Source organism: Caretta caretta, chromosome 15 (assembly GCF_965140235.1).
Source record: "Caretta caretta isolate rCarCar2 chromosome 15, rCarCar1.hap1, whole genome shotgun sequence".
NCBI lineage: Eukaryota > Metazoa > Chordata > Testudines > Cheloniidae > Caretta > Caretta caretta.
The window spans coordinates 21,102,990-21,126,465 of NC_134220.1; the positions used below are offsets into that span (position 1 = coordinate 21,102,990).

At 40.6% G+C, this 23,476-nt stretch overlaps 1 protein-coding gene and 1 long non-coding RNA gene across 3 annotated transcripts in view; one reads left to right on the forward strand and one right to left on the reverse strand.

Moving 5' to 3' along the window:
• LOC142069314 (uncharacterized) overlaps positions 1-23,476 on the forward strand; it is a 440,919-nt gene that overhangs the window by 349,160 nt on the left and 68,283 nt on the right. The window lies entirely within an intron of this gene.
• The window catches only part of ADGRD1 (adhesion G protein-coupled receptor D1), a 240,070-nt gene that overhangs the window by 64,367 nt on the left and 152,227 nt on the right, over positions 1-23,476 (reverse strand). For both annotated transcript variants that reach the window (XM_048821726.2, XM_048821725.2), the window contains 3 exons: positions 16,998-17,101; positions 12,188-12,299; positions 3,660-3,813 (listed from right to left, as the gene is read on the reverse strand). In XM_048821726.2, coding sequence (XP_048677683.1) covers positions 3,660-3,813; positions 12,188-12,299; positions 16,998-17,101 — 370 coding nt within the window. The remainder of the gene's footprint in view (positions 1-3,659; positions 3,814-12,187; positions 12,300-16,997; positions 17,102-23,476) is intronic.

The window sequence follows — 23,476 nt, forward strand, 5'->3', positions numbered from 1 at the left end:
ATTTATCATTGTTGGATGCGCTCTTATCTGCTGTCTGCCTGAGTCTTAGCTACACTTCACAGGCATCTATGCACAATCAGTGCATGCCAACATGTCTGACTTACACTCTATCTGCCAAGAACAACACCACTAGGAAAAAAATGCACAAAGGCCCTGTTCTAATATAGAACCTTCCACCATTTGTTCCCTAGTGAATTTTGTGTTAGATGTCTATTTACACTGCAAGTTCCTAGGCCCCAGGCCATGGGCCTAATCCTACAAACCTCTACTCAAGGCGTTTATTTATAAGTCATTGTGTATACACTGCAATAGGTTAGGCCACAGTGCAATAATTAGCATTTATTTAATTATAGCAATCATATTGCAGTATTTCAGGTCACATTGCAATAGCCTGGGGCACACTCATGTGAGTTATCTTTGCTTGACAATAAGTGTTTGCAGACTTGGACACCATGGTTTTCCTGTGTTGGGTACACTACTGGGCAGACCACTGCCACTTTACAAATAATAAATGCTAATATTAAGCATAGGGGAGCAGGAAAAAAAGGCTAAACTTACATTTGTCTGTGATTTGTATGCATAAGAATGTATCTTCAAGCAGCAGTTAATGATTAATTATTTGTTAATTAATGTATCAAAGCTTATGCTGTAAGCCAATTCCCCTGTGAATGAGATTCATATCCTTATTCTTCATAATAATAGATATTTTAAAAAGCCTCTTCAAACAAGAACCATGTGAAACTTGCCAATTTCACTTCCCAACAGTTTGTAAGAACATTTTCTTAGATTTCGATCCATTTGGGTTTGCATTCCTGACATTAGGGGTTCAAAAATCTCAAATCAACTCTCAATCCAAAATTGCCAGGTTTCTCTCACATCAGCACTGAAAGAATGTGAACCACATGAATCTCATGTGATTTAAACCCCAGACCACAAATGAGCTCAGGTTTTCTTGTGATTGGGCCTAAATTCACACACATGATCTATGAACCCCAGTAAACCTGGTATAAGTTTGTAATAAAACCTGAAAATGGGGGAGTTTTTCTTGGTGGTTCTTTGGTTTCTCTGAAAATATTTCACAGGATTTTGCTGATAACACTGTAGGACAGCTTTAAACTTTTTTGGAAAACAGCAGCTGTAAGATGCATGATTGGCATTGTAGGCATGTAAATTGGTCATTCTTTAAGGAACACAACTCATTTAAACCAATCAGATTGAAGGATGCATTCCATAAGTCTGTACGTGACATTAATTCATAGAAAGTTGGCATGGAGAGATGGTGATTTGCACAGCTGTCATTAGTTAATACAATCCCGTTAATTCCATTAACCATCTCCATAGGAGGTAGGAGGAAGGTACAGTCAGGGACATCTTCCCAGCCCTAAGTTAAATTAAATTCAGCAAGTTTAACAAATCTGCTGTGAGGAGTGCAGACTTTTCCCTCAAATCAGGGACAGTATGGGCAGTCCACTAACAGCCAGATGAAGTAGCAAAGTAAGTTTAATTTCAAGATGCAAAAGGCTCGTACACTTATAATTTATAAAGTGGAAAAAGTAACAGCAACAAACAATCTTTAGACAATCAGGTCAAACATGTATGAAAATGGAAATTCAGGGTCAATGGCTTAATGCACTATTGCATTCAACCATCCCTCTCTCAGAGCTCTTATCCCAAGGGTTCATATTCACCTGCAGATTCAGACTCAAAAAAAAAAACTTATCTGAATTTGTTTTCCTGATTGTTGAATTCATTTTAGATCAGTTAGGAAAAGGACAAAGAATAGGATTTCTCCCTTTCTGTCTCTCTTTTGGTGGTTATTTCTCCTAAAAAAAAGTCAGCTTAGATCCAGTGTCCAATGTGCAGTGAAGTTCTGTTTGTAACCAATGTTCCAGTTGGGGTGACTGATTCTATGTTTGTTTATTATTACGTGAGTCAATAGAACCACACGGGGGGGCAGGGTGGAGAGACAATGTAGCACCATTGAGAAAGCTTGCGAAATGAAGCGATTTTCAAAAGATTGACTAGAAGTCAAACTTAGAACAGTTTTGCTTGAAAGCTGACTCAAAATGAAAAATCGACTTCTATTTTCACCCAGACACAACAGTGAAGGCTGGCCAGTGGGGAACATTCATTGGCCATCAGCAGTGGAACCAAGTGGTGGTGGGAGTCACAGCTCACGCAAGCCAATTAAAGAACATTTGGAGAATGATAAGAAGAGCATTAAATGCCCCAACAACCAATAAGAGTGTTTGTTTTCTCCAAGGACATCCATTATCTAAAAGAGTCCCTGATTAGCTGGCATGTCCAAGAAACACCAGCTGTTCTCCCTGGGATTTTCTCCAAGGCAACTGACAAAGCTATCAATGGATTTGATATTTCTAACCTTTTGCAGGGAGGCAAAGGGGGGCGGGGAGTCTTAACTAATTAATCTAGAGTTTGCTCCCCCAACATGATGGAGACCATGTTGCCCATGAATGTGTATCCAGAGGCACCTGGAAGAAAATTCATTAGAAGAACATTTTTAAAAGGAAAAGAAAGTGATGAGCAGAATGAAAAGGTCATGCTGAAAAAACGTAAAGTAGGAGCAGCTGAAACATGTAAATGAATGGCATTGTTACTGCCAAGGCCTGCAGTGTGGAATAGGTGTTAAATATTCCAATTATGACTGCAGTAGGTTTGTATTATTGTTATAATTGGTTTTGAGTCAGCTTCCAAATGAATCAGTGGAGAAAAGATAATGCCTTTTTTAAAATATTTTTGAATTTATCCATAATGATATAGGTATTCCATTCTTTGTTATCTTTTCTCACGCCTCCTTTTGTCCCAGTATATCACTTTCTTTTCTTCTTCTAATTGTGGAGCTTTGCCGAGCATCATTCACATGTCTCCAAAACAATGAGAGCAAGATATCTTTTGTCTTGTGTAAAGAGTTTTGAATAAGATAGGCATAGTGGGCTGTTTTTATTCATTTCCCCATACATGCAGCTCATATTTTGGATCCTGCATTTGAAAAAGTAGTGAATGGCCCTGCTCAGTATTCTTGAATCCTATGATCACATTTTTAGTCTTAAATCTGGGTTCTTATGTAGCCCCTTTCACATAAGGATGTTAAAGTGTATTACAATCATCCGCTAATGAAATCTCCTGAACGGTTATATCCATTTCACAGGTAGGGAAATAGGGGGGTACAGGGTGATGTTCCCAATGTCACAAAATGAGTAAGTGGCAGAACCAGAAATAGAACACTGGGGTATTGCAAGAGCCCCACTTAGTCCAATATTGGCTTTATGACTAAGGATCGAATCCAGCTCACAGAGAAGTCAAAGGAATTGATTCCATTTGCTTCTATGGGATTTGGATTAGAATCTATATACTTCAAAGTGTGGTCAGAAAAGATGCATCTTCCTACCTAACAGACCTGCTATTTGCAAAACAGACTGTGATCACTGTTACAGCTGCTTCCTTCTTTTGTCAATTTTAGAGACACTTTTAATATGAGAGATGGCACATCAGATAAAATCACATTGTACCATATTATTTAATGCTGTCCCAAAGTTCAGCTTTATCTGTACTATATAAATTCGGTGGCCAGGATTCATATATGACCTCTTATCGCAGGTTTAAAAGAGATGAGGATGAGATTGTTATTAAACACTTACCCCATCCAATCCCATAGTAGTATAAATGCTTGCTCTCTTCTGACCCAAACACTTTGATCACCATGCTGTAGAGATGAAATCCTTCCACCAGCATCCAAGCAAAAGCACTCAGGAAGAAGAAATGAAGGAGAATGGCCAAGATTTTGCAAGGCACCTACCATATGAAGCAAAAAAAAAAAAAAAAAAAATTAGTCAAAATTCTTGGTGAATTTTTTCCACAAACAGTTTGGGTTTTTTGTGTTTTCACAGTAAACAAAAAAACACACTAGAGTAAAAGGATAGTAAAGAAAAATAATAAAGCATTAGAGAGACAGCTCAAAGTGACACATCTAAGGAGCCTATGCTGTAATCAGAAAAACTAGTTGCCAAACCCATTTGTACCAGATGGACTTAAGAGAACCAAACCACAGGCCTGTTTCTGCCTCTTCCCCCATAACATACCAGTCATTCCCGCTGAAGTCAATGAGAGTTAGAGGCACTCGAGTGCAGAATCAACTCCCCTGGTGAGGCAGTTCTAGAGACAACTGACTATGAGATAAATAGGAGATGTGGAAGCAAGGGGTGACATGACTTGTGGAAGGAGGAGGAGAAGCTGAATTTCTCCAAGGGTTTAGTGAAAGTCAGTGCATGTGGCTTTCAGGAGAAACCTCAACAAAGTGACAGATTTAACTCAGGTCCAGGTTTTTAAAAGCTATTTAGGTGTTTTGCCGTGTGAAGCATTACAACACCTAACTGGTTTAGGAGCCTAAGTTTTATTTTCAAACATGATTTAGGCACTTAGGAGCCCAAATCCCACTGACTATCCTAAATCGGTTAGGCACTGCAATGCTAAGCACAGCAAGGCCTAAACACCTTTAAAACTCTGGGCCTTAGTTTCTAACTTTATCTTGCCAGTGAGTCCCTCCTTAGTCTGCTGTTCCTCATATTTAAAATAGGACATTTGGACTCAAACTTATTGTATTTCCAGTTGTGTCTGTACTATTAGCAATTCAGCAAGTCTCACAAGATTCTCCATTCACTATATTACATGCTAAAAAGTGTCAGAATTGGCTTATAATGAGCCATAGTTGGGTCATGAGTTATAAGTGACCTATGGTAGTCATCTAGCGTGTATTACACACTTGCCTGTCCAACAGCAACAATTTGCCAGAGTAAGTTACAGTGCCAGTGTTCAAAGCCATATTTGCCGGAAATGGGGCCTAGTGGACAAGAAGGAGGACAAGACGTCATGGCTACTGAGTTCTTTCAGACACTCCTTGATGGTGTGTGTAGCAGAGTGAGCCAGAGAAATTCTGGGGAAAGGAAAAGTGACGACCATAGAGAAGGGTCCAGGGGAGGCTGCATTTTTGTGAATAATATAACGTTTAGAGCCCAGTTGGACACAGTAAATAGTCTCACAGGCCAACATGGCAGCCAGAAAGTAGGAGAGTCCAACTTACGTAAAGAGAAATAGTAATTTCAGTTTTATCTATAAAATGCTTTGAAGATAAATGAATTCTTGACGAAGAAAGAAATGCCAGCGCTAGGAGTATGTAGCTGAACTAGAAACATTCTTCTTAGGTCGTACTCAGCTGAATTAGACAATGTTCATGAGCGTCATACAGAATACAGGCAATATGAGCATGGGCTTTAATTGTCAACTTTCCCTAAGGGGCTGACACCGTAACTGTTATCGCTGATTATTCCTCAAAGAGATACTTTTTGTGCCAAATCCCATAACTGCCTGTCTTATAAAAACAGCAAAACCTAATCCCTTGCTCTTCCCCACTCCTCATGTATGCACACAGCCCATTGCTCTTCCACCATTAATTGCTTTGCAAGGCTGTCCCATCATACCTAGTTTCTCTCGTTACATGGCCATCTGATAGATGTGGCTGCAGATTATTTACTGCAGGACACACTTGTTTCGTCTGCTTTAGGTTAAGGTATATTTTAGGCCTCCTTCTTGGAATAAATCCCAGATACATCTCCATATTGCATCTTTTCCAGCACACTGATGATGTCTGGATTGCTTTGCTTTGACAACGTTACTCAAAAAGCCCTTTAGACACCTACTGCATTTCACAGGGGCCTTTGCTAGTTTACAACCCATTTAAGTGACAAGACAAAAGAGCAGTTATTATTTTCTTTCCTAGTGTCCTTCCTTCACCTGGACAAAGCACACAGTCATGCTTCAATTGCCTGGATGCCTATGTGCGGAAATAACGTTGCCAATGGGAACCAGTCTGCTCTCTCCACTCCTTTCAAATGTGGATAAGCAGCTCCCTTTGTTGTATTAGCTTAGCTGCCATGTTGTGGCATTTCACCCTTTATGTGGGTGTGTAGAGACTTGATAATGTAATGAGAGTTGAACTCTCCTAGCCCTATCTGAGCTGCATTCTAGAGGTTCTACACTGGAGCAGGGACATAGTTCCTGTTTTTCTGATATACTGATAACAAATCCATAAAAACTCCACTGACTGCAACAAAATAACGGTGAATTTAACGGGTGTGAGATTGGTGTCTGACCCACTATTCTTTCAAGACGCCCAAATCAGTATACAAACAAACAATACCACTAATACATAAGGAATTCTGAAATGTTTTGGTGACATTGGACCACAACTGATCTGTTCATTGATGAAACCTACAAAAAAAATCCTGGTTAAGTTCTTTATCATAATATCAGAGGCCAAGCAATAACATGGAGTCCATTTAAATTCTACCTGATTTACACAAGAAAGCTGCCCCCACCCCCAAAAGAAAATAAATGCAACAGAAAACCAACCTACAATAGAGGCTAGATCTGTAAAATGTGAGCTATCCATTTGCTGCCCAGCCAACCAGATGTGTCAGAAACAGCAAGTGGCTGAGCGAAGCAAAACCAATGTGGAAGCAAAGGAAATTAAGACTGACGCAATCCATGGCTGCAGTATGAATACAGGTTCGTTTGGGCAACTTGTCTGAATCCAGCTTGTGATGGTGCTTCTAACTTGAGTGGCAGTTTTGTTACAGTACCAAAGAAAAACAACCAAAAAACCCACCACCATGAAAATGTGCTGTTTCTATATACTGCTATACTCCTCATTTGATCTTCAGTTTAGGTAGATGCCCGTAGGACGGTAGCCTAAGTAAAGGTAGTTGTTTTTTCCTCGTCTTGTGGACTCGCTTTATCCTTTCTTTCCTGTGTCTGTGGTTCAGTACTGCTCAGAGGAGCACAGAGTGAAAAACAGCTCAATATGCCACCTGCAGAACTTCAAACAATTGTTGATACACACTGGGTTTTGCCAGTAAAACATAAGGCTATTTACTGCCTCTAGGTCACTGTAGACTTCATTTTATTTTGTGTAAATACATGTGCTTCTGCCTTACAAACATGCAGGTCTCTGGATGCTGCTGGATGCTGCTTCTTCTTTTCTTTTTTTTTTTGTAGCATGTGAAAACATAAATTTTTAATTTTTTAAAAAAATCCACTCTGGCTGCCACTGTTTGGATGGCAAAGATGCTTGATGTGCCTGTCAGTAGGAGAAAATATGGTATGTGCGGAAATTATCATCTCTAAGAAAATGGCCCAGGTGACTTTAGGATTAATTCCGTACTGAGAGCTCTAGAACATATAATGCCACTCTATCCCTATTGTTTAAATCTTAGGGATTAAATTTTCTACAAGGAGCTAAATACATTTAAGGGAAAGAGTTCCTCTGTTTTATGGTTATAATGGAATTGACTAAACTTGTGCCCACCCTACGAAATTAATGTAGTAGAAATGGCAAATGGACAAGTAATGTAACTGAGATCTGCTTGATTGGCACAAACACTGGGCTACATGCAGCTCTCTTTGGTATCTAACTGAAGCACCCAGATTCCATGGTGGGTTAGAGAGATCCTGAATAAAATCCAAGGGCAGTGGTAATTTCAGGTATTGCTGCGTCATCTGTTGACATAATGCCACTCCCAGGCCTTTGCTGTACTTAGTTTGGCTACATGGACCTAACTGACACTTTATTTGAAAATATAAGAACATAAAAATATTCAAACCAATGGTCCATCTATCGCAGTATCCTGTCTTCTGACAGTGGCCAGTGCCAGATGTTTCAAAAGGAATGAACAGAACAGGGCAATTTTGGGTGATTCCCCTAATATCCTGTCCCAGCTTCTTGGATTTGAAGGGTGAGAGACACCATTGTGTTGCATATAGGATTTATAGAAATTTTTTTGCCTTAACTAGATAGGCCCATCTCTAGCAGAAAGAGAAGATGAAGCAAACCACAGCACCGAGAGTAAATTCTCTCTCTCTTGTGCAGTATCCTCCAGCCCATGCAATTAAAATAGCAATTAAAGGTAATCAGTTTTAAAATTAGTAACCGCAGAATACTCAGTAAGTAAAAGCTTTCAAGGACACATGAATAATAAGAAGGATGAATTGTAACACCAAGGATCTTCCATCCAAACACAGCAACAAACGAAAACAATAATAATCATGTAGTTAATACTTACAAGGAGCTTTTCATCCATAGCTCTTAAAGATCTTTATAATGATGCGTACATATAATTATCCTTATTTTACTGGTGGGGAAACTGAAGCCCAGAGAGGCTACATACATTGGCTCAGGTCTCAGAGAAAGTAAATGGCAAAACCAGGAACAAATCCAGGCCTTAATTCATATGGTATATATGACATGCTGTTTCCTGTACTTTTAAATGGAGAAAAGACCCCTAACTGTTGTGGAGGCAGTGGCCATTTTGTGCTTGGCTGCAGCCATCTATAGAGGAGACAAGCACACTGTGCTCTCTTAGGGAGACTTTTTTCCTTGCTTTGTTGCTTTCTTAATATAAAATAAATATAATCTGGGTGACAGAATGAAAATGGCTGATATTTGTGCATGGAATAACATACCGTGTACTTGAAAGTTTTTACTTACTGCATATTCTGCTGTTATTAATTTTAAAATTGATTATTCTTAATTGCTATTTTAATTGTATGAGCTGGATGAAGAAAAAGAATAAGACCCCATTACTATAGCTCATCCATTAGATCGTAGGCGCCGACTGCCCCCTCTAGACTCACAAAAGGGGAAATTAAATAAATGTTGAAAAAAATTGTTGCAGGCGTTGAAAGGAAGAAAGGAATTATCTTGAAATTGGTTCACATCAATTCGCGCCTTTAATTTCCCACTATCTAGAGCCCTGTCTAACTAAAATAGGTGTGCTGGGAATACCTGAAGCTAAAAATACAAAGGAGAAAAGGAAAGTAAACTTGAGTAACAGTTTGACAGGCTGATTTCTCCCTTGCCCTAGATTATGTTTACATCAGGGCAAAGTGAGTGTACAGTACTACCCTTCTGATTTGGAAGCACTTCATGCCCATTTAAATGACGGCACAAAGCCCAGAGCATTGGAGAATCAAAGCCATAGGATGCAAATTTCCTCCTGCACCTACAGAGCTTCCGCTTAGAGACTGTCTGTAGGCAGAGTTGCTCCACTTTACTTAAGGGGTGATATTAAAGCAGTTCAGTTAAACCAGCATTGTTCTAATTCTGGTTTAAAGCAGGCTTAGTTCAGTTTAGCTCAAGTCAACTTGGAGAAGGTTTAAGCTAAACTGAAATACAGAACTCTTAAAATGAAATTAGTGTCTACACAGGAGTTTGCATCGGTTTCACTGAATAAGCTTAACTAAACGATCCGCGTATGCGTGCAGACAGGGCCACAGTCCCATAAGAGGCCAAGAGCTTGGTGAACATGGTCAGCTTTGGCAACAGCCACCCATAAAGGAGGAGCCTTCACCAGAAAGGCAACTGAGAATTCTTAGCATTTTAAAAGACTAGGTGGGGAGAGCAGGTGAGGAGCCAAAGGGCTTTTGTTCAAAACCCTGTATCAGTGGAAATTGCAAGAGAGAGACCATGACAATGAGATCATCTTTTTTGTCAATGTTGTTTTATTCCCTATATGTATTTTATTTCCCCCAAGACTGTCCTCTAGGTGAAGTTTTAGCAGCCTTCCTGATCTATTGAGCATTATTTTAGTGTGAGACTTCCCTTGTTTTCTATTTCAGATTGTATCACTGTTGCTGTTTTCTGCAGTCTGCATTTTATTTTCCATCTAAAGTTAAACCATTCGCTGTCATTTTCTCCCCAGCACCTTATCATGTTCACTCAGGACCTGCTAAGGTTTCAGCTGATAGGAAATTTGGGGTGAATTGTTCATTTTTCTTTCATGTTTTTATGTCAACCTTCACCCCTGAGCTGTGCACGTCAGGGACTGACACATGGGTGGAAAGACAAATGCCATGGCTCCACAAATGACACTGCTCCTGAAAATCATCATCATCATCTAATGCAAGGGTGCCAAGACATGAGAAACACAGGGCCATATTGGCAGATGTGGTGAGAGAAGGGCAGCATGGACCACTAGTGAGAAAAGTATAGCCCATGGACTATCCTTCCTTCCTTCCCTCCCACGGGGGGAGGGATAGCTTAGTGGTTTGAGCATTTGGCCTGCTAAACCCAGGGTTCTGAGTTCAATCCTTGAAGGGGCCATTTAGGGATTTCAGCTAAAAATTGGGGATTGGTCCTGCTTTGAGCAGGGGGTTGGACTAGATGACCTCTGAGGTCCCTTCCAACCCTGAGATTCTATGATGACTCCAGATGGTGTGATATTAGAAATCAGGATTCCCTATATTCTATTCCTGGCTCTGCTATTGATTCACTGGGTGATCTTCTACTACTTTTTGCCCTCTCTGTGTTTCAGATCACTCTTCTGTAAAATGAAAATAAGGATACCCAGTTTTACAAAGTGCTTTTAGATCCTCAGATGAAAACTATGTAAATGCCAGATATTAACAACTTACCAGAAGCCCACAGGATGCCAGTTGATTTGAATACAAATTTACCTATGTTTTGTGTTGCCCGAATGAAAAGCACACAACTCTCATATGTGCTTGTACTGAAAACAGAAAGAATGACAGATGAATAAGAACCTGCATGTTGGTTGTCAAAAGCAGTATGGTACAGCCGCTGATCTCCAAAGCAGCCAAGTTTTGTTCTATTAAAAATCTGAAGTGCTGTGGAACATTATCTAAAAATAAGATGTTGTTTTCTCCTGATGCAGGAGGGAATTTACATCTTAGGATCCTGTGTTAATTTTAAATAGCTTTTTTTAATAAAAGCCACAAACACAAGTACATCAATGGTTACAAATTACATGTTCTTCCTCTGGTGGGAAGCCAGATCTATTTGCTCATTACATCTGTTGTGGGTAACTTGGCACATCCCTATTATTCTTGTCTAACAAATGGTATCAGTCCTGATCCTGCAGCTGCTTGGAGCAAGGAACTTTTCATCTGCAGGATGTGTCCATAGACTGAAGACCAGTACATCTCAGAGTTCAATATGGCCCATAGTTTTAAATGAAAAATTAGTACATTGCTTTCAAAGTCTTATAAGAACTTCAAGGTGGGAGCGGTCCCTTCCTGAAAACAGGTACACACCTACAATTGGTCAATTCAGTCCATACTCACAAAGCAGCACCCTCAAGTAATGCTCTCTACCATCTCTGCCTGGCTAAGAAACTCTGTCCCATATTGGTAGACGATGACCTGGCTTTGGTTATGCACACCTTCATCACCTTCCACCTGAACTACAACAATGCTTATACCTGGGGCAAGGAGCCATCAGCCCTTAGGAAACTCCAGCCAGTGCAGAACCCTGCAGCGCGTCTCTTCAGCAGCATGGCTATCCCAAGCACATCAAACCTGTCTTCACTCTCTGCACTGGTTTTCCATAGAATACTGAATCAAGTTTAAGGTCTTGGTCCTTATCTTCAATTTGCTCAAATTGCCTAAGGCCATGACAGCCAAAAAATCATCTAAAACTCCAGGATAAGGACTGTGGTCAACAATTATGTTCCTTAGCACAACAGAACTTTCTGCCACACAAGTAAAGCTCATCTGTGCAGGAGACAGAGCTTTCTCAGGAGCTAGTCCAAGACTGAAGAACTTAACTGCCACAGGAACTAGGACCACCAGAAACCTCAACTCTTTCCACTCAAAATGCAAGGGGCACTTCTTCAATTTTCCTTGTCTAATGCAATATGCACATACTGGGAAAAAATCCTACCTATACAAAATGCTACAGCACATGCAATTTCCTCCCTGGAGAGAAAGGATGAACCAAACGTGATAGATGTTAGTTAGATTAATTAATGCACTAAGGTGTTTGGACACTATGGTGATGAGGGCAGTATGAGAATCTAGGTAGAATGGAACAGAATAGAAATAGTTTCATACATTTGATGATCAGCATCTCTGTTTTTATTTTTCAAATGCCAAGCACGGACGGATGCAGAGATAAAATAGTTTGGGGATATAAAAGCCTTTAACTTGCTTTGTCTTGTGCTGTGGGTTAGGATATTTGGCTTAGAGGTGTGTTTAAAATAAGAGAAAGGTTGTAATACACACAATCTTGCTCTTGGCATGCTATATTTACGTCCATGGAGGTGACTTGCCAAAAAAAAAAAAAAAAAAAAGGCAAAATGTGCTTTTAAATACTTACCATTCCAGGGCTGAATTGAAAGCTGATGAGAAGCAGGATCTGAGCCACCAGGATGGCAAAGGACAGGTTGGCGTGGATGTGGTAGCGTTGATTACGCATGGTGCTGACAGATCTGGGCGAAGGAGGAAAGGCTTATGAGTAAAACAATATTCCAAGAAGCAGTAATACATTTGTGATTTATTTGCATGGGGTTATTTTTTATGATGCGGTTTTGAGTTCTTTCTTCCTTCAGGATTAAGCTGTGTTTAATCAGGTTCCCCAATATGCTGACACAACACTGAACAAACCAAAAGGATCGAGGTGCACATTAAGTAGCTCTACTAGTAATGGGTGGAAGAGTATTAATAAAGAGCCCGATCCTGCAAGGTGCTGAGCACTGAAGGATGTCAGTGGGCACAGAGGCAGATCAGCACCTTGCAGAAGACCCTCCACATCTTGCAGAATCCAGCCCAAATGACATCACAGCTTGATTTTAACTTGTATTCAACACAAGCATTTTATGCCTATTTCAGTAGGAATGAGTGACCCTAAAAAGGCTCAGATTTAGGTTTGACTTGGATAAGATTGCCAGCTTCGGGGCAGGGCGGGCCCTGTGTCTTTCTGTGTATCTGTGCAATACCTAGCTCAGTGGGGCCCTGACCCTGGTGAGGGTCACCTGGGCATTAACACAATACAAAAAGTCTGAACCTTTCTCTCTTAGCTCTAGAAAAGCAGGCTGAAAATCCTAAGAGAACAACACACTTTCTTAAAAGTTTTCTGGCACTCTTGCTTCGTTTCCCAGCCACAACCAGCAAGTGAAAAACCTCCACTTGTCTGAATATTTCAGATCCTCAACATAATTTGATTCTAAAAAGAGAAGAAGATTTAGGGACAGCAGATTTTCTTATTTAATCCAATGTCTGCCAGTCCCTATCTATCAGTTTTAACCCTTTCAGTAACTGGGCTGGATGTTTGGCATCATGAATGATAGTACTGTCCGTACACAAAGATAGGCACTTCCATCTTTCCTACACATCTCGCCGCATTGCCAACTGCTCATGATGATACATCATATAATGCCCGCCACCAGATGACACAATGACACAGACTAGGTGGAAAACAAGTACAGCTTTTTTGTCGTGTTGGCTTTTTTTGTCATCATTTTAGCCAACACCCATTTAGAATATCAAGGGTTTATTGAAGAGACATAGAGGTCTGTCTATCTATGTCCTACAAGTAATTCAAAGACACGTAGCGTTGCACAGTGCCAGTGTCTTTCTAGTTATGAACTTCATGTAGACATAAACTGAAGCATCACCAATCCAGAAAGCAAGTAAGGCTGCAGCACTCTTAGACACTGGCCATCTGTTGCCAGTGTGTACAGAAGCTAAGAACTCAACAGATTCCACTCTGCTTAGCTCACAGCCATTTAAAACTAGTTTGCAACATTTCCCTTCAGTTGTCCAATGAGGTCCTGTCCTCCAGTAAAAACTAATCAAATTATTTTAAGTGACATGGCATGGTTTCAAAGAAATGCTATGTATGAATAGTGTAACTCAGCCTTGTGACTATAAGCTGTGTCCAAGCTCTTCTTTTAAGTCTTCTGATGTTTCCCGTTTCCCTATAGGCTCCACAGCCCTGGTGTCTTCCTGGGAGCTGTATGAAGTAACATAGCTCCTTTCCTTCCCAAACCTTCTCCCATCCGCTGTTCTGCTCTCACAGTCAGAAGCAGTGAGGGATCCATGGAGTAGATCTCCCACTAGCAAAGGTGCTGACTGCCCAAGAACACACATGTAGCCTTTGGAGCCCTTTGGAAACTGGTGTTTCCATGTGTTATATTATCAAAGTGCCTCAGAGCTCCAGCTGGGCACAGTGCGTCCATGCATGGCCTCTCAGACCAGGAGACTTAGAAGGAATATCACAGTGTTGGAACAAACTAAACAAACATGACAACTAGTGTTTTGTTGTTGCTGTAGGGCAATAAACGCCTCATATAATCCAGCTTCTAAACCTGGTCCTCTTAACAGGATGCTCAGAAATTACACTTGAGTGAACAGATAAGCCCTTGAATGATTAGGAGGCAGTTGGTCTAGTGGCTAAGGCCCTGGACTGGGCTCAATGGACAAGGATTCTGTTCCCAGCTCTGCCACTGATTTGGTGTGTGACCTTGGGCAAGTCACTGCCTCTCTCTGTGCCTCTGTTTCCCTTCCCGTCCTTTGCCTTATCTATTTAGATTGTAAGCTCTTTGGGGCAAGGACTGTATCTTACTGTGTGTTTGTACAGCACCGAGCACAGTGGGCCCTGACTTCAGTTGATACTGTTGTTATACAAATAATAAACAATGATAAATGTCTATTTCATCCTCCTAACTGTCTCAAGAGCTCGATGGCAAAAGTCTTCCAGTGCAGAGAGACCACTAAAGGGCTTTCATATTACTAACAGGAGGCTGAAGTTGTGCAGAGGGCTTTAGCACAAGCACTGGAGTGAATTTCACTTGGTTTGTTGGATTTGTTTGTCCTACTAAGGGACTGTTTGAAAACGAGGCCAGCAGAGGTAGAGTAAGAGCTTGAAAACAAAGGTAGGATGATGTGATATAATTGTTTCAGTTCTGTGTGAAAAATATACGCCAAATTCATATAAATTAGAGATAGGAAAGATTTATTCCATCATCTTGCCCATTCCTATATATTATAGTCTACTGAGTATTTTATATTTCAGCGTCAATTCTAAAGTTCTACATAGAATCATAGGACTGGAAGGGACCTTGAGAGGTCGTCTAGTCCAGGTCCCTGCACTCATGGCAGGACTAAGTATTATCTAGACCATCTTTTAGGCAATAAAACTTGAGATCAGGGTCTAGGCTATAGATTCTTCAGAAGAGTAACAAGCAATTTGGGGATGTTGGGGTTTTCTTTAAATATGTAAATGGCATTTTAATCCATTTTCATTTTTAACAATTAGTTTCTGTGTTAATGTGGTTGTATCTGGTATCTTTCATAGCCAAATCATCTTACCGCTCTTCACAATTAACTACACTGGGCTTGATTTTCATCTCACTTACACAGATGTAAACCAGGAATAACTCCAGTGAAGTCAAAGGAGTTACACCAAAGTGAGTGAGTGGAGAATCAATCCCATCATTTCCATATTTTTATAATACTGCATTGTGCTAGTATCTACACGTGAGTGACTTATCTATGAATATGGAAATGCAGCATTAATTGCTACCTCCCCAAATTATATTCTGTATCCATCCCTGGGAGTCTCACTCTCTGTCTGAATTCTCACTGTGGTAAACAAATTGGCTGGCATGATGTGGGTCCTTTCTGAGTGCATCCTATTCTCATTTTCATCACCTTGGTTTTTGGTTTCTATACTGCAGTGTGCTGCCCATTGTATTTTGTTCACTGTCTAAGTCAAGGCTCAAGTAACACAACTCAGAAATTGCTTTGAGAAGTCTCTTGGATAATTTTTCGGGCTCAGTATAAGATTGACTCAACCTAATTTTAGGTACAAGTTAGTGGCAGCCACTTAAACTATGAAAGAAACATGGTAGAGCAGGCAAATCCAGCTGGAAAAAGAGTGACTACGCATTTCCCTACGTCTAGATGACGAAGCTCTTTGAAAAAATAATGGGTGGAATTCACCCCTGTGAAAAGGACCACGCAAGGCTCTGCATCAGTCCCCAAACTAGCGAGCTGTCTCAGCATCCTAGAGAGAAGCTGATTAACAATTATATTGTTACCCCCATAAAATTGCCTTTAGTAAGAGTGGGGAAGCGTCTCCACAGAAATAAGGCAGCAGCAAGCAACGATGTATTCACAGCGGACTGAAAGCAAAGAACATCGTAACCAAAAATTAAAATCTCTTCCCAGCCTGCTGTGAAATTCATTCCCATGCAGTGGGGCCAGCAGAAGTCCTTTGCAGCACTTCCATCACACTTAAACCCTGAGGGTAAAATCCTCGCCGGGGCCGCGGAAAAGGCGGGGGCCATGGCCCCATCACTTTTAAAAGCAGCCATAAGGGCGAGTGATGGCGGGGAGGGGACGGGACAGAGAGAAGCAAGCAGGGAGGTAGGGGGGCAGAGTCTTGGGGGAAAGAGGTGGCGCACGAGTGGGGCCTCGGGGGAAGGTGCAGCACAAAGGTGGGGGCTCAGGGAGAAGGGGCGGCACAAGGAGTAGGGCCATGGTTCAGCCGCTGGTGGCCCCCTGACTTTTAGGGAGCTTCCACCATTCCTTACCCTGGCCCCATTGAAGGCAACTGCAAAACTCAACTTGACCTCAGAAGGTGCAGTGTTTCACCGTGAGAGTTTTTGCCACAGCAGTCTCTTCTCCCTGGGCTTTCGGTGGCCGTTCTAATAACCCCTTCCCAAATGCCTGCAGCACAAGAGGATGAGCGACAAGAAGGAAGCATTGCCCCTGCATCCTGTCATGCCTCTTTATACAGCCTTGCTTCGGATGAACATAAAGGCAAACGTGAAGTCCCAGTCCTGCAGTCCTTACTCAGGCTAAACTCCCATCGACCTCAGTATCAGCCCTGATACCAGCCTCAAACCCTCTTTTCAAATTCTAAAACCAGAGCAAAACGAGATATATATTACAAGGATGTAAGTTGCTATTTAAAGACTTTCCCATTCTGGGAAATTAAACTGAGGAACAACCAACCGTTACAAATTTATGTGTAGAATCTAATTAAAGGGGCTTAGGGAATTAATAACCTTTGAACACCTAAAAATATCCAGTTCGGTGGTCTGAAATGAAAATGTTTGCATTAAACTGCCAGACTTTTAGGGTGATATTTGCTCAGCAGGTATACAGTTAAAATTACTCACGACAGTATAGCAAACGTGACCAGAGTGATAGTCAAACAGAAGATGGACAGGGAGCAGCCGATGTAAGTGATGGATGACAGCACCATCTGGTGTTGAGGAGTCAGCTGTGCAAAAAGGGAAAACAAAAATGTAATCTATTAATTGATTTAATATGCTAGAGAACCATATATTCTGGTGAAGGTCTGCCCACTCTATGTGGTAATTCAGGTAATGTGGCTTTGTTCTTCCTTAGACTGTAGCTCCACCCCAGTGCACACATCCCTATATCAGCAAGTTCTAGCAAGAGAAATGTATTGAACTATCTGAACCTAAAGTCAAACACCATGGGCTCTCAGATTTCTGTGTCATTTTGGTTCCTCTCTTGTATTTCCTACGACTGTATTTCCTCAGAAGAGGTTCGGTTCAATCTACATTGCTGTGATAGTGTCAACCCTGAGATTAGATAACGCAATAGAAAGCAGTTTATCCAGGCTGTACAAGCAAAGGCAAGGATTGTTTAGCTTTTTTAAAACTTTTATGACACTTTGCAAATGCTCTCACACTGCAATAACTTACATCGTATAAATGCTGTCAGTGCTCCGCAATAGTGAGACCTGACAAACCAAGGCAGCCAGTAAATCATGGCTGCTTACAGGTGGTTTCCAAACAATACTGTAATCTTTTTTATGTGTCGTATTTGTAGTGCCCATTAAAGAAGCCAGATTGACACTAGTGATATGAAGTCCTCCACAGAATCACAGAACAAGCTAAAGCATGGGCAGCAGAAATGTGAACCTCTCACATCACCCTCAACTCTGACCTGGAGGGACCTTCTGTAGGGGCAAAGGAGGAATTCAGTTTCCATAAGCACTGAATCCTTGGCCTCTCCATGTTAATCAGGGTGATCATTAAGGTGATGCATTCTGTGACATGGATATTCTCTAGTTCCTCAGGGCAGGGACTCTGGCTATGTCTACACTACGGACCTTACAGCGGCAAATCTGTATTGCTTCAGCTGCGCTATGCCGACAGGAGAGAGCTCTCCCGCCGGGATAATTAAACCACCCCCAATGAGTGGCAGTAGCTATGTCAGCGGGAGAGAATCTCCCACTGACAGCGCTGTCCACACCAGTGCTTTAGTTGGTGAAACTTATGTAGGTCAGGGGTGTGTTTTTTCACACCCCCTGTGACCAACAAAAGTTTTGCCAACACAAGTGCTAGGGTAGAACAAAGTCTCTGTTTCTGCTGTTGATCATAAATTATTCAGGAACAGTGTTCTCATTTTCCATGTAAAGTCCTCAGTTTGGAGGAAAAGTGACAAGAAAAGCCACATCTAGTTAAGGGAGCCAGGCACTATTAACATATAGTAAAGGATAGTTGGGCAGGGGACCATTTTCCCATCCTGCAAGAATTAAAAATAAAAAATTCCCCATCCTAAATCAGTTTAAAAGTCATAAACTCCACATCTAGATCCGGTCAAACAAAATGTTTTGTTTAGATAATTCAAAACATTTCATTTCAATTACGGTCTTTTCACTTTTTAAAAAACTAACAAATTAATTTATATTTCTAAACAAAAGGTTGTTTCAAACCAAAAAAAGTGAATTTGTCACTTGAAAAATGTAGAAATAGGGATGTTTTAATAAAATAAGGATGTTTTAATAATCTTGACACTTTTTTGGCATAATTTTTTTGATGTGGGAAATTTGTGGAAACCAATCCTTCACCATTAAAGGTTTCAGTTTCAACAAATTAGCATTTTCCAACAAAAAGCATTTTGACAAAAAATTTCTCACCAGCTTTAATAATCAGCTTTCCATTAAAAGTCCTTGGGGGGGGGGAAGGGGGAGATAAAATCCCGTATTCTTATGCAGAAGCAACCGTTCACTCTAAATAGAGTCAATAATGATGTATTTTGTAGATATACATTTTTTGTACTGTAATTATCCAACAACTGTACCAATTCATGAGCAGTAATTTTTACAGTGGCATGGATTCCACCCTTGAGGAAAGGCTGTGAAGCATTAAATGATACAGCAGCACAGGAGTGAGACAGACAACCGTTGCTATGATACTACAGTCCCCAGGAAATGTGATATGGCCTTTTCGTATTTTCTCTTTCAGCCAGAGACAAGACACATTTCTTGCCACTGACTTGGTTAGCTCCAAATATGGAGTCAAAATGTTGGACCACAGAGAGGAGTGCACATTAACCCTACAAAAACATCCCAACTGTGCCCCCTTGTGTGCCATCCCCCTCAGATTACTCCTGCAATACGAATAATTTGTGGGGGAGGTGGGCAAAGTTTAGGAGATGTTTCTGGATCAGGGATGTACATGCACAAAACATACAGACCATATCCCCTGATTGCTAGGACATTCATGTCTTTTGTTATGGGACACCTGCCGGTCCATAGGCTTTGTGGGAGCTAGGATTTTACCGTGTAAGTTTCAACTGGATAAACAGGACCACTGGGCTCAACATTTCCTAGTGGTTAAGAGCTCTGCTTTGGGCTCTCCATACCTCCAGCGAGACACCAACTGCCAGAAAATGCCCAACCCAGAGGTCACAGTTGCTCACCAGTGATTGAAATTTACACTACCATGGGATACTATTTGCATTAAGGAATGCAGACAAGGGCTGTAACTGAAAGGTAGCCTCTTATTATCATGTCTGGGGAGTCAATATATGAGAGCCAGAGGATCCACCTAGTGGAAGTAAGTAAACATAGGTTATTTTATTTTATTTTTTTATAAAGGCAAAGCCTTCAGTTTTTTCACTCTTGTTAAGTTAAAGATAAACAAGAATTACCTAACAAGCCTTTTCCATCTCTAATTTATGAGTCTCAGAAATTATCCACAGTAATGAATTAAGATGACGTATACACTCCAAATCACCCAACACCTCTCAGTCCTATTAAAGGCAAGGAGAGCTCCATGCATCTAGGATTTCCAGGCTTGAACCTATATTCCTCAGAACAAGGAATGAAAAGAAAACTACTGTCCACAACAACGGTTGATGTGAGGAATACATTAAAACCTAAAATGGTTCATTTAGGGCCCAGTTCTGTGAGGTGGCAAGTACCCTCAGCTCACTGAAGCCATGGAGATTTGAAAGTACTCAGCCTCTTAGGCCCTTAATAAATCCCCAGCTCTGTCTTGTAATGATCTGCCTCTGGCAAAGCTCTGGTACTCAATCTTCCATTAATATACTCCTTCAGCCACATGGATATGCTGGAAAAAATGTGTGGGCTGCTATCATTCAAACAAACAAACTAAACCATCAGATCAGAGACAGACACAGAGAAGTTTACATGCCAACTAGTAACAATAGTGATCAATGGGCATGGGTATTACACAGAAAAGCTCTTTACCACGTGAATTCCAGGGAGTGGGATGCAATGCTATAGGAAGGCATGGGATGATCTCTGGGGCTCAGGGCCTTATTCCAGAAGACTGGAATAGCCATAGAAAATGGTGCGGGAGAGTAGATATGCCATATTTCAAGCACCAGCTCTTTCCTGCCTTCTCGCACATACCTGCTGTTATCTCAATGACACATTCCAACCAGACATAGATCTCATTATGAAATATAACATACATATTTTTTTAAAAGGGGACCTGGAACCACAAATGACCATGCACCATGAGTTACAAAGAAACAGTTTCCTGAGGGTGAGGGGAAACAGAGTATCATTCCTAATACACTGATTTCATTTAAATTTGTCCCCTCGTCATGTTTTTGTGGATTTTTCAGATTTTTAATATCGCTTATTGTATAACATGAAATTCAAGCAGGTAACCTTGCCAAAAAGGACAGATACCTAGCTATACAATTTTGTAGTCCAAGACAAAAATGACCATCTGTTCCATTAATGATGCAGCTAGATTATATTGTACCATAAGGCTTTCTTTTTCATTCCAAAGAAGCTAACTAAAGGAAAGAAGATTAAAGAGCATCAAGGGCAACCCTGAGCAATCTGTGAAGAATTCTGATGAGACCAAGGCTCAGGATTGTTCCATTTCACCAAAGAATTTTTCCTTGCTTGTGACGGATTTTGCTTCATGACTTCTCTGACCGTATGGGTCATTTTCATACAGTGTAACGCTCTGTAGAAAGTTGAAAGTTGATATAGCCTTGGGTGTTAGTAATCATAAATACATAAAATACAGATGTTTCCCAGTGGCACTCTTTACAGACTCTCAAAACACCAAAACAAAAGCTCACTGTCCAGATGATCTTCCATCTTTTTTTTCCCCATGTTGACAGCTTTCTCCCTGAAAATGCCCATAACTCTATAGCAAAAACACTCAACAGTTTCATAGTTGTATCCATCTATTGAATGCATCTATTTTCTGCTGATATTTTTTCCCAGTTATTTACTCATAAGAAAGAAAAGTCATTGCATGGCTGTAAAAAATTTATCTCTAAGTTTCAGGGGACTAGATGACTCCAGAGACTTGTAAGGACAAAACTAACCTGGAAATCCTAAGGCACAACATTTATTCTCTTATCTTTATCATGATGATGATAATGAAAAAACGAATACAATTTTACTCACTAATCAAAAATATTACCCAATGCAAGTTATAATTGTTGTTAATATTAAGATATATTTAGAAAACATAACTTATGGGAAAAGGTTGAAAGAATTGGCATGTTTAGTCACAGAAGAGACGCTTAAGGGTGATGGGACAAAATATATAAAGTCTGTTGTAAAGAAGAGGAAGAACAATTGTTCTTCAGGTCCACTGAGGGTCAGAAAAGAAGTATTCAGCTTAGCTTGCAGCAAGGGAGATTTAATTTGGCTATTAGGGGGAAAAAAAACTTTCTAGCTATAAGGATAGTTAAACCTGGTACTGGTTACCTAGCGAGGTTGTGGAATTCCTATCATTAGAGTTTTTAAAGAACAGGATAGACAAGCATCTGTCAGGGATGGTCTAGGTATATTTAACCCTGCCTTAGCATAAGGGGAATGGACTAAATGACCTCTTGAGGTGCCTTCCAGCCCTACATTTCTATAATTCTATGATGGGACAGAATATATCTTTCACCTCTGTGTTACTGGTTCAAATCCAGCTAAGGGTGGTTAAAAAATTGTTACAAAATTAATTAGTTGATATAAATCTAGTTCCCAACAGACAAGTGCCAGATCACAGAAACCACCAGCACATATGGCACTAACTGGCAATCATGTTCGGGATCCCTTCAGACTGTCCAAAGACGGAATGGGCCGTGGAATTATGAAGTATCCTCTCTGGCTCCTCCAGGTGAGAGCTCGGGCACATTACACTGTGCTTACCCAGGCTGTATCTGTTCTGTGCTTAAACAGAAGATTCAGTCTCCAGGGCCGTCAAACTGGCATTCACTGATTCCCTAGATCAGAGGTCTCAACAGGAGTGTGGGGCAGAATGTATTCAGAGGGGAAGGGGAGCTTTAGGGGAGAAAAAATATCTTACTGCACACAGCAAATTTTACCCAGAGGAATGAATTAACTAGCAAAGCTGATTCCTCCAGACATAGCAGGTCCTCAGATGGTGCTGTGCCTTTGACTCTAGATGGCGCTGTGCATTTTGACAGATTTCTGTTAAGTTTGCATAGCATTATACAAAGTCGTTGCCATCTGTACGTGAATCCGTTTGCTATGACGCAGTGTGTACATTTAGTTGTAAGCATCAACTACAGTGTAGACTTGCTCTTATTTCAATGGATCATTGGCTCTGTCTGAATCAATGCCTTACTGTTTTTAATATTTAGTGAGAGTTGCATGGTTTGTTTGTTTTTTTAATCAGCACATGTGCTTGGGTGGCGGGCAGGGGCGTAAACGCCTACAGACACAAAGAAGGGGGGCAGAATCAGATAAGTTTGAGAACCACTGCTGTAGATTCTCTCTCAGGGCAGTGGGCATTGTCCAGGACTCTCTGTTCTATGCCCCTTTCTGGATCCCTTGTTTTGGGCCTTAATCTGTACTCCTGTCCCTTCTTTCTCAATCTTTGTCCCCCACAATTAGTTGATCCCCATGTTTTCTTTGGACTTTTCCCCAGATATTTATTGGTTTTGTACACGGGGACCAAACAGGCCAGAATTTTTCACACTAAATTAAATTAAATCACTAAATTAAAACATTCTTTTTTTTAAAAAATCTCATAATATAAAATATTTGTCTTTAGAGACAAAGTGCCAGAGAGCTGAGTTTCCAAACCTTATAGACTTGCGTCGTGTTTTGTCAGCTTTGATCCTGAAGACATCTGTAATGCTATAGACTTCAGCTGACAGTTTTACAAGTATAGCCACCAAAACCAATGGCATTTGCTGATTTGTTAAACTATTTTGTCCTTTTTCTTTCCAATTATCAATGTGTCTTTTTTTAAAGACAAGTTCCTGACTTAAAAAAAAAGGCCCAAAAAAATAGTGATTTTAAAGATCTCAAGAAAAGATCCCTGAGCACAATGCAATCTGTAGAGAATGTTACCCAAAACTAGGGTTTGCATTTTATAAT